Consider the following 14335-nt stretch of genomic DNA (forward strand, 5'->3'; position numbering starts at 1 on the left):
CAGGTGTTTTAAAAACCCTGAAGGGCTCTGATAAGCAGCAAAGTTGACGCATTTGCATGTTTCTCTCAAGCAGAGCCAGACTAGTGCATGAAAGTGATTGGCAGGACGGCCTGATAAATGACAATTTTTCTAACAATGAAACAGCAAGAACTCTACTGCCTCCTGAGGTGGGAAGCACCCAGAAGCTCTCTCTCAGGGAATGCTATAAAAAGAATTCTTGCATTGGGAATGTAAAAGTGACTGATGTTTCTATCTATGGCAGTAATTTATATTAGACTAAGATGAAGTTCTTTCTTAAGGAATCAGCTCCAGGAACCGAAATTCATTTTAAACATTCTGCATAACCAAATGCTATCTGAGACTGTGAAGTGAGTCTGTGATTGCTCCTTCCAGACACTTGGCTTGGTCTGTCCTGCATAATACAGTCTGTTGGAAGAAGAATCTCTCAACCGAAGGAACTAGATTACACTTGACCATGTGTCATTGTGTGTGCAGGATGTTAGTCACTTGCAGACGAACATGGCACAAAGGTGACATTTCCTTTTATGCAAATCATGCCCACACTCTGCGGTCTGTCCCAAATGCAAGAGTGTTCTGTAGACTGTCCCAGATTGTGAGAGGTGGGGCTGGGACGGAAAGCCAGTGAGGGAGGAGGAGGGGCCTTAACACCAGAGTCCATGTCCCTACCCACTGACTTCTGGGCTGTTGAGGAAAGCAGGTAGGGCCTGGCGGAATATGAAGGCCAAAAGGCAACGCATCTGGTTCCATAGTCCTAGAGCGAGGTAAGAGAGGACAGGAGACTAGCAGAGAGGAAACAGGCTTGCAAGGGGGCAGCATTTCAAAAACATTATAAAGTTTTCCTGGCCTCAGGATGTTTCCTTACCTACCCACACCTGGGCCTAACATTTTCTTAGGGATATATCCTAAAAGCTTTTCAGTCCTGAGAAGGGCTTTGTATTGAAACATACCCTTCGAAGGATTAATGCCTGAAACCTTAGCTGAGAGTACTGAACAACCTCCTGGGGACAAGAAAGGAACCAGAGTGGGGAAGCGCTGAAGGGGTCCAGGAAAGGTGCCGAAAGAGGAAATGGAAAAGTTATAGTGCCTTCGAAACTGAGTTTACATTTAACTGGCAGGAATCAGGCGAAGGGGCTCAGGAATTGCACGCTGCTTTTGCCATATGGTGTCTTCGCCTTTCCCTGTTCAACATTTTACTTTTGTTCCTTTCTACTATGTCTTCTGGGTCCTTTTCCCTCCATTTCCTTTAATCTTTCCTTCTGATCATTTATTTCTCTCTTCTTTCTATACCTGTGAGGTGAGGGGTGTGACTCCAGAGGAAAGTCGACAGTGGCTTCTGTCCCAAGTGGCCAAATAGTAAAACTTGCTGCAAGCAGTATTAGTGAAGGTTAACAATGTGCCAGGCATGAGGCGCTATAAGATGTAAAAGGAGGAGTAAAATTCAGTGTCTACTACCCCCAGGGGGTTCATAGTCTGGTGGGACACAGACACAATGTACATGAAACACGGAAGAAAGGACAGAGAAGCATAGCGTGATGGTAACTTTAAGTGTCAACCTGCCCAGCTATTTTTAAACACCTGTCCAAATGTTGCAGTGAAGGTATCTGTGAATGCAATTAACATTTACAATCAGTTGACCTCAAGAAAAGCAGATTACCCTCTGTAATTTGGATGAAGGCCTTAAGAGCAAAGACTGAGGTTACCTGAGGAAGAAGGAATTCTGTCTCAAGACTACAATATAAAAATCCCAAGTTTCCAGCCTGTTGGCCGGCCCTATGAATTTAGGATTTAAGACCACTACATCAAAGATTACCCAAATTTTCAGATTTGGGTACAGATTTCAGACTTGCCAGCCCCTGCAACCACCAAAGACAATTAGCCAGTTTCCTAAAATAAATCTCAATTTCTCTCCCGTCCTCCAACATACATCCTATTGGTCGTTCCTCTGGAGAACCCTGACCGATTAAGGGCAAGATCAATTATGCTGCCCTTTTAAGAGGTTCAATGACTAGTAGCAGCTCTCTCCATTGCTTGCAACCAGACAAGTTCTGTCTCCTATTGCTAAGAGTATTTACTTACCTGATATTCACTCACTGTACAAAAGTCAGCTGAAAGTTACTGGCTGTAGTTTGATAAATTCTTCTACATTATACATATAAGAGTTTATTATTTCCGGTTGCTTTTCTATCCCTGATTTTTTTTATTTCTTAAATGTGTCTGTACTGACTCAATAAGAGTCTGACTAACATCATTCACAAGTCTGTAAAATTTTTCTGCTACCAAGAAAGAGCTCTGTCACCTTACATGCCATACTGTCTTCTGTTTCTAATAAGGTGTTTTCATTTGGATATATTGTGTAGTCTGAACCCTTTTTATGTTTAATTCTAAATATTTGTTCTTTTCTAGGTGGTCATGGATTTTTTTTCTTCTTCCTCTTAGTTTTTTGGCAGTGAAGATAGTGTCTTCAAACATCACACTAGCTAACGTATAGTGCTGGCGTCAGTTATCTCTGACTTGTAAAAAATGTCTGTTAGAAATGTCAACTGCAAAGTACCAAGCAGTAATGTCATACTGCCCTCTATCCTGGTGCGTGACACACACTAAACAGCGGGTGTTAATTTTCTGACACTTGAGATGCTGGCTTTTTGCTTTCTTACTCCTCCCAGCATCATCATGTTTAACCTACACTCTTCCCTGACACATTGCAATTTCCTGATTTTAGAACTACTTCTTTGTGCAAATAAAATAAGTGAGAAATACAAAACCTCAATGGATAATTTCTACCTTCTTATGAAAGCAAGCCTGCTCAGCTGAAATGTTACCTCTATCAAAACATGGGTGAAGTCTCACAGTCAGCTCTTGGGTGTGTTTGTAGAGCAAGAAAGAGAACTCAGAATTCATACATTATTAATAGTAACTGTTGAGTCTATTTCATACACAAATCAGAGCACTCTCAACTATTACCAACTAAACTGAAAGATTTCCAAATGGAGCAAAGTATAAAAAAGTTCTCTCAAGTTTGCATGATAACTCTGGTTGAAAGCTTTTCTCTCTCCCATGAAACATACTATAAAGTACTAAAAAAAAGACATTTGTAAGGAAACAAATCCCAGCCATTACGTAAAATAATTATTTAGTATTACTTCAAATATAAATTTCCTCTTTAATCATTTCATTGACACGTGCCCCATTAAAACATGCGATTATCAGTCATCTGCAGCATGCGACATGCAGTAAATGGACAGCAGAGGCTAATAACCTGGAAGCATAGGATCTGAGAACGTGAGAGCAAGTTAAAGACAAGAGCTCCTCTCCATTGTCACTGAGGCTCGAGAAGCAATGCTGAAGCGTAGAACAGTGAGAGTGGGGGAAATACAGTTTGTCCAACACATAAACATATCTCCGCAAGTGGCGGCAGGTATAACTGAAAGACAAAGGTAAAGGGAGAAAAACAGAAAGAGAAGAGTTTTCCTTTGAAAAAATAAAGCATTCTCAATGTCCTCAACGCTTTCTGTGTATTTTCACTAGATGGTGCCCAAGGGGGAAAAACAAACAAACGAACAAACAAACAACTGTTTAAACGAGAATATAAAAAAGATGAAAAAGAAAATGGAAAACCTGATTTAAAAATGGGCAAAAGATCTAAACAGACACCTCATCAAAGGAGATATACAGATGGCAAAAAAGCATATGAAAAGATGCTCCACATCATATGTTACGAAGGAACTGCAAATTAAAACAACAGTGAGATACCACTACACACCTATTAGTTTGACTGAAGTCCAGAACACTGATAACACCAAATGCCGGTGAGGATTTGGAGCAACAGGAACTCTTGTTCATTGCTGGTAAGAATGCAAAATGGAACAGCCACTTACTTCAGATGAGTCTGGTTTTCTTACAAAATGAAACAAACTCTTACCATACGATGCAGCCATCATGCTACTTGGTTGGTATTTACCCAAGTGAGTTAAAAATTAATGTTGACATAAAAACCTGCACATGAACATTTACAGCAGCTTTTTTTCATAATTGACAAAACTTGGAAGCGACCAAGATGTCTGCCCTTCAGTAGGTGAATAAACAAAAAACTGTAGTATATTCACACAATGGAAATTATTTCACACTGAAAAGAAATGAGCTATCAAGCCATGGAAAGATACAGAGGAACTTAAAATGCATATTGCTAGGTGAATGAAGCCGATTTGAATAGGATACATGCTGTATGATTCTGACTCTATGCCATTCTAGGAAAGGCGAGACCATGGAGAGAGTAAAAACATCAGCGCCTGGTTAGTGGGGAGGGAGGGATGAATACACGGAGCACAGAGGAGTTTTAGGGCAGCGAAACTGTTTCTGTATGACACCATAAATGGTAGGTACGTGTCATTAGAAAGTTGTCAAAGCCAGAGAATGCAGAAAGACAAGAGTGAAACCTAATGTAAACTACGATCTTTGGGTGATCATGATGTTTCAAGGTAGGTTATTATAACAAACATTTCGCCTCTGGTGCAAGACATTGATAGGCGAGCCTGTGTGTGAGGGGAGGTAGAGAGTACTGGGAATTCTCTGTACTTTCTGCTAAATTTTGCTGTGAATCTAAAACTGCTCTTACAGAAGGTCTGTTTAAAAGGAAAAATATATATATATACTGATGAGGAAAAGTCTCAAATGATGATGTCATTAGTTAACCGTATGCAATCTGGCTTGGTAGAGCAAAGTGATGTGCGGTATTTTCTCTTTACAGTATTACATGTACATTCTTGGAAGCTAAGCAATAATACTATAGTAACATGGAAGATGCCATGTAGAGGAGTCAGAAAACTTCATAATCTAGATCTAGCCCAGCCACCTGCAGCTTTATAACAGTGGATACTTAATATCTCTAGGCCTCGACCCCACAAATTCTAACACAGAAGTCAAAACTTTAAAATCACTCCAAAATTTTGCATCGATTTTAGAAAGTAAAATAGTAAGAATATTATTTTTTAAATTAATTTATTTATTTTAGTTTCAAGTATATAGTACCTTGGTTAGACATCTGTATAGTTCATAAAACGATTCCTCCGATTGCTCCCTCCATCCCCTGGCCCTCCACCTAGCCACGTATTAATGCTAACTGCGTTCCCTATGCCGTGCTCCCCAAGTAAAAATATTATTATTGTTGTTGTTGGCAAAGCAATTTCACTCCTGCCACATGTCAGACCACTTAAAAATAACAAGTTTGAAAGAGGAAAACACCAAATCGATCTGAAAAGGTGAATCAACAAAACAGTGAACACCTCAACTGGTCTGCCTTGACTGTTGTTCATCTTTTGAACCATGTCTAAGAAAATTACACCAAAAGCCTATCAAGTTTCCAAACGGGTACCAGGTGAGTTTTAAAGTGTGTTGAACTCAAAACTAGTAGATCGATAGATTTGGGCAAAAAGATTGAAATGGGCAAATTTCCACAAATAAACAATGCAATCATCCATTCAACAAACTTACCAAGCAATCTACTAATCAGCCAAGCAGCACGGAGGAATTGTGCTTGACGCTGAAGACACAATGAGGAAGAAAATACACACAATTCTTACTCGTATGAAATTTAGAAGATAGAAGGAAAGACATATTAGGCAACGACAAAATCTCAATGAAACTGTGTAATTTCAAACTGTAATAAGCACTATATAGAAAAAGTATGGGGTGCTATAAGAGGAGAAAAATGGAGAGATCCCTGACATTTGGAGGTTGAGACACAGCTCTTGTAGAATAAACTTTAAGCTGACATCTTAAGGAAGAATGCAAGTTAGCTAAATAAAGGGCTGGGAGGAGAGGGACCACGAATAAGCTCAAGATCTATTACAACAATATATGTATGTGGTAAAGAATGGGTTCATAACCACATCCTTCCTCTATTCAAAAAATAATCCATTTTTAAAAATATGATTCCATTACAATGACAACAAAAAATGATGAAATAACCCAGAATAACCTAAAAGATATGTATAAATATGTATGAAGACATCTTTTAAATGGTAGTGAGGGAAAATTTAAAAGACTCGATAAAATGGTGGGAAAATACTACATTCTCAGACAGGAAACTCTAGGTTTGTAAAGTCACCAAATGTTCATGTTAATCTAAAAGTTAATATCCTCAAAAATATCTATAAGATTAAAAAAAAAAAACTACAGACAAGTTAATTCTAAAGTTCACATAGAAATGGAAACGTTTAAGAAGAGCTAGGACACTCTGAAAAACCAGAGTTACAGGACCAGCTCTCCCACCTATTAAAAAATACTCTAGAGGGACATTAACAGACACAGCCTGGCATGGTGCACGAATGAGAGAACAGTGGGACACACTGAAACAGGGCAGGACGAAGCATGGGAGAAAGGTGGCACATTAAAACACAGTACCAGGTAAATTACTCATAAATGGTTGTGAGATTCCTGGGTAGGTAACTAGAAAAAAAATAGAGCTGACTCTTTACCTCACCTCTTAAATCAAAATAAATTCCAGGCTGATCAAAGATTTGAAGGTAAAAATAAAACTACAAATATTCAAAAATAAACCATATACCCAAGAGCCATTAAAAAATAAGACTCATAAATTTGACCATAGAAAAATGAAAGATATGAATGAGACAATTTCCCGTGTGTGTCTTTGCACTCTATGAACTTTCTGCCAATGTCATGTTTCACAGAAATAAATTAATGACTAAATTAATTTTAAAAATGTACAGGGGCACCAGAGAGATTATTTCAACCAGAGGAGCAGGGAGACCTAGGCAACTTCGAGGACCTGAAAGGTCAGTACACCTGGCGTATACCAGCCAAATGGTAAATGGTAAGGCAGCCTATGCAAGGTCCTGTGGGCAATGTCAGAAAATTCACCCCGTCATGAAAATATAATGAAGGGTTGGAGCGGGGGAGCAGCTAGGTTTGATTTACATTTTTTTTAAAGACGCATTTCTGCAAAGATAAAATGAGAGAGGAGCAAAAGTTGAAAACTAAAACTAGACAGGGGCAAGAATACAAAAGCAGAGACAGTAAGAACCTACTGCACTAGTTTAGCAAGGATTGCTAGTGGCTCAGAGCAGGGGCACAGCAGATTCAAAACATATTTTGGAGGTAAAATCAATAGGACTGCTTATTGACTGGAATGGAGGACGGTGTCAGTGGAGGAAGACATCAAGAATAACTCCCTGATTTCTGTTTTTAGGCACTAAATGAAAGTACATTTTCTGTGACAGGAGAAACTGGAGGAGAGGGTGTTTTTATTGGAAAAGATCATGACTTTAGTTTTGAAGGTGCTTAGTTTCATATACTGTAGTCGTGACATGTCGGAGAATGTCGGTATACATATAAGTTTGAAGCTAAGTGTAGACTAACCTAAAAATATAGATACATACATATATGCATAGATGGACGTCAAAGCTCTGAGATTACCTAGAGTGAGAGTGAAAAGACAGGACCAGGACCAAGAACTTCTAGTATGCATTTCCAAGTGAAAGAAAGAGGTGTTTGTAAATAATGCTAAATGGTAGCCAGAGAGGACGGAAGAAAAATCTAAAAGTTTTGTCAGAGGTAATGAAAAGAATGTTTCAAGAGGGCCATGAGAATAATATACCTTTAAGATAATATCCATATATGCTAAAAAATAATAAATTTTAAACTTTTCAAACCGTATGACTGAAATAGTTAAAACAGTCTTATAAACAGAGCTACTGTTTTAATTTAGAAAAGCTCCTTCCTCTTAATTTAATAATCTCTAAATATTCTTTATTATTATTTAACAGAGACTGAATGAAAATAGCTCAGGTGATTAGCAGACACAGGAGAGATGTAGTCTCATATGCAAAATCCTTTGGTTCCATCACTTTTACCTTATCAAAACAAGAAAAAAAAGAAATGGATAAACAAAAAGCAATACAACTGGGTTTTAATAATTATCTTTTAACTCCTTGAAATTCTCCCATGAAGTGTCTTAATATTTTCACAGTAATTGTAATAATGGCGAAAAATGAATTAAAAATTCAGCTAAGCCTCCCCTTCTCCCTGAGATGATACAACGAGAAGCCCGGAACCTGCAGGAGGGCCCTCACCCAACCACGCTGGCACCTGGTCTTTGACATCCAGCCCCTGAAACTGCAACCAGCAGCCACCGAGGACACGAAAGAGGAAAGAGCTGTGTTCAGAGCTGACCCTCAGAAAGATGCAGTGAGATGCCAAGTTTCAGAAGAACTGAGGATAAAAGCATCCAGCAGGGGACACTCACTGAGAGGACACTGGAGCAGCCCCAAGCGGCCCATGATGAGGTCCAAGGGGCCAGGAATGGAAGCCTCCTGCCAACAGCCAGCAAGGAACCGAGGCCTTCTGCCAGCAGCCACTTGAGCAAACCACCTCAAAACAGATTGTCCAGGCTCAGTCAAGCCTTCGGACGGCAGCAGCCTCAGCTGACTTCGTGACTGCAGCATCACAAGAGACCTCCCGAGCTGAGTCACCCAGCTAAACAACATTTCAATTCCTGACCCAAAAAACCTGTAAGATAATGTCAGTTGTATTAAAAAAAAAAAAAAAAAAAAATTCAGTTAACCCTAGACTTTGAGTTGAAACTGGTATTTGGAATTCAGCTTAATCTGTATTCCTTAAATATAAACCAAGGCACAGATATTAGCCTTTAATTATATTAAGTTGTCATTATTAACTAATTTTTATGAGCATCTACTGAATAAATAATACTAATTGGTTATTGAATGAGATTTTAAGTATGAAACTATTTTCAAAGCATGTGGTCTACAGAAAATGAATGTTTCAAAAGAAAGGCATGTTATGAAAATATACTTAAAAATATGATGTTGCATTTACTTCAGCATTTCACAGTCATATCCAACAAAAGAATCTCTTCTTATCATTCTTGAAAAATAGGTATATGGCATCTGACTGAAATCTTGCTGTGACAAAAAGATCAACATCTTGGTTATCTTTTTCCAGATGCCCTCTAATTTTCAAATATTTTTAAAACTCAGTGACAGTCTTACTATTATCTTCCATGAATAAAACAATATAATCCTTTTTGATGAGCAAAGGCTTACATTAGGTTTTTAGCAGTTGCTCATATTAAGCTGATGACCAAATACAAAGCATTACAGAACAATCTTTCCAATCCTGTACATTGTACCTGATTTTTGTAACTTAAATAAGGAAATGTCATCTTACAGAGCTTGGCTTCACTATAATATGTCATGATAATTTTGAATATGAACTTTCTCTGACATTGTCATCTATAAAACTGAGAATATCTTTCATGATTTCTTCTAAGAAAGTTATTAATAGAAGCAGTGAATAGAAACAAGTCAAGGACAGACCTAGAAACATGCACTAGAGATCTCTGTTTCAGTCAACAGCACACACAGAAACACTAATCAACAGCTTTTTCATAAATATAGGAAGGAGGAATTTGAAAAACACTTTCACATTTATGATCTATTTATTTTTCTATCTCCATATGCCACTGTTCTAATTAAAAACAGGGATAACAATCTTCTTGTAACAAATTATCAAAATTGCAGAATAAAGCAAATAAGTGACATGTTGACCACCTTATCAATTAGAAATGGAAGAATTCCACCCGGTGAAGTCCACCAACAATTCCACCCTGCTCAGGTCCAGAGGCTTCCTAACTCTATAAACAGATATTTTTACGGAGTCCTGGAAAAGACTCCGGGACTCAATCCACTAAAGGAAAGCAAAAACTTAAGGAAACATAAAAACTGTGTTCTTTAAAAAATGTGAATGACCATCACCTTAAACAAGTAATCGCAGGTACTTTTTTCATTAGTGATGTAGACATTATGTGTCCCTTGATATGATCACAGCAGCTTACATCTAATCCTGAGAAATCATCAGACAAATCCAAATTGAAGGACATTTTACAAAATAAATATGTTATTCAAATTTTTAAAGACAAAGAAAGACTGAGGAACTGTTTGGATTAAAGGAAATGAAAGAGAACAACTAAATGCAACATGTGACTCTGGGATTAGATTCCAGACTGGAGGATAAAAGGATATTTTTTTTCTAGAAAGAAATTTACCGGGGCAAATGACAAAATTTGAGTGCCTATAGATTAGATATAGTACTTTCTCAATGACAATTTCTTGATATGGTAAATGTCCTTATTTTAAAGAAATACATACTGAAGTTCTTGGTAGTAAAGATACGTCATGTCAATAAACATATTCTCAAATGTTTCAAAAAAAATAGACATGATAATACAGAAAAAATGGTAAAAATTTAATGTTTCGGGAAGCTGAGTGAAAGGTAAATGAGAAACCTTTACGCTATTTTTGCAAGTCAGCAATTTCAAGATAAAAGTTTTCAAAAAATGAATACAATATTTAAAACATCAAAAAAATCATTTAATTTTCATCTAAAAAATAAAACAGAACTAGTTTTTTTGATATACCAAATAACATCCATAATAAGATTAGGGAATTCAAATCTACAGCCCTAAAATGTCATTCTGACCTCTCCACTTAAAGCTTAGGACATCAGAAAAACTACAGCGTGGGAAGTAAGCAAATGTGGTCTGGAGCTATCCCATAAAAAACAGTCCCTGTTATTTAAGAGTTGCACTTTCATGTAAAAAAAATCTCTTTAGTTCATTCTTCTATGAAAATGTCTGAGGTTGTGCAATGTATAGTTCTGAAATGTAACTTGATATGGTTATGCTTCACTAAAGAAAAGTATAAAAATACTCTGTCCTAGAACAACATTTAAGTCTGTAAAAGATCCCTAAAACCACAAGCCAAAGAGTGATGCCTTAAAAGTCCTTATGGTCAGGCTTACTAATAATGTAGTTTGTAGTACTTCGATGACAAAATTATACTTTCAGAGTAACTTTTACTAAGTATTTAGTTTTCTTAATTATTTATGTGCTTAACAAACTTAAAAGAAACAAACCTATGTGATTACAAGGAACAGGTTAAACTTTATGGATTGTCTAGAATATTGTGTATCCCTTTCCAATCTCCATTTTTTTCTTTCTTTTTTAAGAAAAATCCTGTTACCAGATTCACTGGTAGATATAAAATACCAAGAAATTAATAATAAATGATTAGAACTTGTACAAAAAAAAATTATAAAAATGTACTACTGGGCAGGAAAGAAATCTTTAAAAAATGAAAAGACAGCAGCATGCTTCTAGATGAAAAGACAAAATATTTTAAAGGATGCCATTATCTTCCACAGATTCAAAATCCCAACAGGAATATCTGATTTCCACAATATAACTCTCTTATAGAGGTTCTAAGTTTCTTTCATTTAAGTGTCCATTTTAAACACCAATAAAATATGGATCTCCTTACAGAAAAATGTATCAAGTCATACACACACGCTATTTTATATAAAATTTCAAGATTCTCACAGGGCCCCTGAAGACCATTTATATTATTCAGATCCATGAAGTGCAAGTACTGAGGTCCTGTGTAGAATAAGAAATAGGTAAAAGAGCCAAAATGACTTTGAAAAAAAGAAAAAGAATAATCAGGAGGAATTTAACCCTATGCTATGAAAATACATAAGGCTATAACAATAAAAGTGAATTGGTACTGGAATAGACCTATGAATCAATTCCCACATTTCTGGCTTGCGTGAAAGGTGATGTCATTCCCTGAGGCAGGGAACAGAAAAGAGGGGCAGGGAGGGCTGGACATGGTGAGTCTGAGAGGACTCTGAGAAACTCAAAAGGTGGTACCAGGTATTTGATTGGACAAAAAGGGGGTCTAGGAGTGACCCTGAGAAAAGACAATATTTAACACTTTCATAAAATCTAGATAGAGGAAGATAAACATTCACAGAATTTTGAAGGGAAGAGGGAGAGAAGGGGAAAAGGGGGAAGGAGCGGGGGAGGGGGAAGAGGATCAAAGGAAATGGGGAGAGGAGGAGAGGAGGAGAGGGAGGAGGGAGAAGGTGGGGAGGGGGAAAGAAACCAAGAAGAGATTGCTTAGAGGAAAGAAGAGTTAACGGTGTCAAACTCAGTTAGAAGACAAATACAACGGAATATGTCCACTGAATTTAACAATACAGAAGTCATTAGTGACCAACAGTACTTTTTGTTAGAAACATCAAAAAATACCATTCCTTAAATAATAACCCCGAATATAAGACTACTTATCGTTAATCCCACTGATTAGCTCATTTGCATGCATTAAATCTCATTAAGTTTCCAGGGGAGATTTTTGCAAACCAAAAAATTTATAAGATAGTTCACATATACACAATTTCACACAGTATAAAACTTTTAATACAATGTGGATATCTAAGTTTATCCAAGAAAATAAGCACAGGAAAATCTGGGACGAATGTCAGGAAACTACACAACAGTGGTGGAAGCATAACCCTTGAATCATTTAACTCTTTGGCAGCAGAAGTCATTTTTCCTGGAGCTAAATCTATTGCCAGCAATGAAGATCCTGGGAATCTCTAGTATAAAGGATTAACAGACTGGCCCAAGCACTGGAAAATGCATTGAAAGGAACAACCTAGTACTCACTCAGAAGAAATGAAATGACCTAATATCCCACTGCTAGATCTAGAAAGTAACAGAGATCGCAATAATAATAAAAGACCTCTTCAATAATATAACATTACACTATAAACTTCTTTTCTATGATTTGTTTTATTATCTCAGTTGCTAAGGAAATTTAAAATAAGGAAATTCCCTAGATTTGTAATGTAAAATGTTTTAATAGGTTAGAATTTATACTATCATTGATATTTGAAATCTAATCGAATCTTCTGTTGATTTAAAAATCTTCCCATAAGCACTTTCATCCTAAATTAGCTATTTATTTTGGGAATATAAGTGCATCCATAAATACTTAACATTAAAACATTAATAGAAACTAAAAGGCAAATATTTTAGGTAGTAATTTCACAATGTTTTTGTCAAATCACTGGCTTCTTGATTTTAAAATGTTATATAATCAGGTTTAAATTCAGTAGTATCTATAAGATTACTTATATTTTCTTTTAGGGACAAACTTTACTTCCAAGAACATTTTTAAGAACTTCAACTTGTCTTTGAAGACTTGATCATAGTTTATTTTATAGAATCTCATTCTCTACTTTATCGAAAACAAAGTAATTAAAGGCATTGATTTTCAAATACCACCAAAGGGGAAAAGGTGCTTGAAAAAAAAAAAAAATATATATGTATGTATATATAGTTTTGTAAACAGTAAGGACAATATATATACCATTTATCTAAAAATATTAGACTAAGAAGGTGGAAATTTACATGGTACTCATTAAATATACCATTGTCTCTTATTTTAAAGATGATGTTACAATCTATATGTTATGGGTGTAAACAAATCAATTTATTACCAGCATTCCTTTCTACATAGCATATGTATAAAAAATGTCTTTTGACTTTGGACAAAGCTATTATTTAAAAGGAATGTTGTCGTGGCTCTGTATTACAGACATTTGCTCCACAAATGCCCGATATGGCCATGCAGCAACATGGAGCTGGCTCAGCTCCCAGCAACGCAGTTACGCTATATGGCTTGAAGTTGTATTTTAGCGTGTTAAGGGCATGATGCTGCGTGCTCTACTTGTGATCTAATAAGCAAAGTTTAAAAATCCACAGACATCCATTCCAATTCCTTCCTAACACTTTCTTTTCATGAACCGAGAGTTAGGAAGAAGGGAAAAAGGATGGAAATTTCACAAGGAAAAAAATTTACTTAAAAATAATGTTTTGACTGGATTTGCTTACAATTTATATTTTAAAAGAAACCTTTCAACATCTCACTGTTCCTCCCTGTGCCAAGGGAAATGGTGGATTGACAGAGCACACATTAAAATGATGACTCCCATAGATGCCCAGTTGGTTCCAGTGGAGGTAGAATTGATGGAAGGAAAAAAAGACCTAAATCGCATAGTCATTACAGAAATAGCTATTAACAACATAGAACTCACCCTGAAAGTTTTAAATTTTACTTTTATATATCTTCTGGAGAAATTAAGAGACTTATTTTTAAAAAACCTAGTCTTTGGGAGACTGTAGTGATGACTATATACTAGACTCAAAGGTGTTCCTCCATGCATACACATCTGTCTACACTGAATAATCTGGGGTATAAATGCCAAGTATGTAATAGCTTACAAATACATAGGTAAAAAATACCATATTCAGTACATTTTATGACCATCAAAAATTTGCTCACTTCTAGTCATTATATTTTACAAACTCCCTCATGACAAAAAGGCACAGAAAGCGGTACGGCCATCGTAAAATTCTGAAAAATCTGAGTTCTGAGTC

At 36.5% G+C, this 14335-nt stretch overlaps 1 protein-coding gene across 5 annotated transcripts in view; it reads right to left on the bottom strand.

Moving 5' to 3' along the window:
- The window catches only part of DYM (dymeclin), a 257018-nt gene that overhangs the window by 109106 nt on the left and 133577 nt on the right, over window positions 1–14335 (bottom strand). The window contains exon 14 of one of the 5 annotated variants that reach the window (XM_036230032.1): window positions 3278–3442. The exons of the other annotated variants lie outside the window; for them this stretch is intronic. Within the exon in view, the coding sequence (XP_036085925.1) occupies window positions 3278–3442 (165 nt within the window). The remainder of the gene's footprint in view (window positions 1–3277; window positions 3443–14335) is intronic. 5 annotated transcript variants of the gene reach the window in all.

Source organism: Rousettus aegyptiacus, unplaced genomic scaffold (assembly GCF_014176215.1).
Source record: "Rousettus aegyptiacus isolate mRouAeg1 unplaced genomic scaffold, mRouAeg1.p scaffold_m13_p_12, whole genome shotgun sequence".
Taxonomy (NCBI): Eukaryota; Metazoa; Chordata; class Mammalia; order Chiroptera; family Pteropodidae; genus Rousettus; species Rousettus aegyptiacus.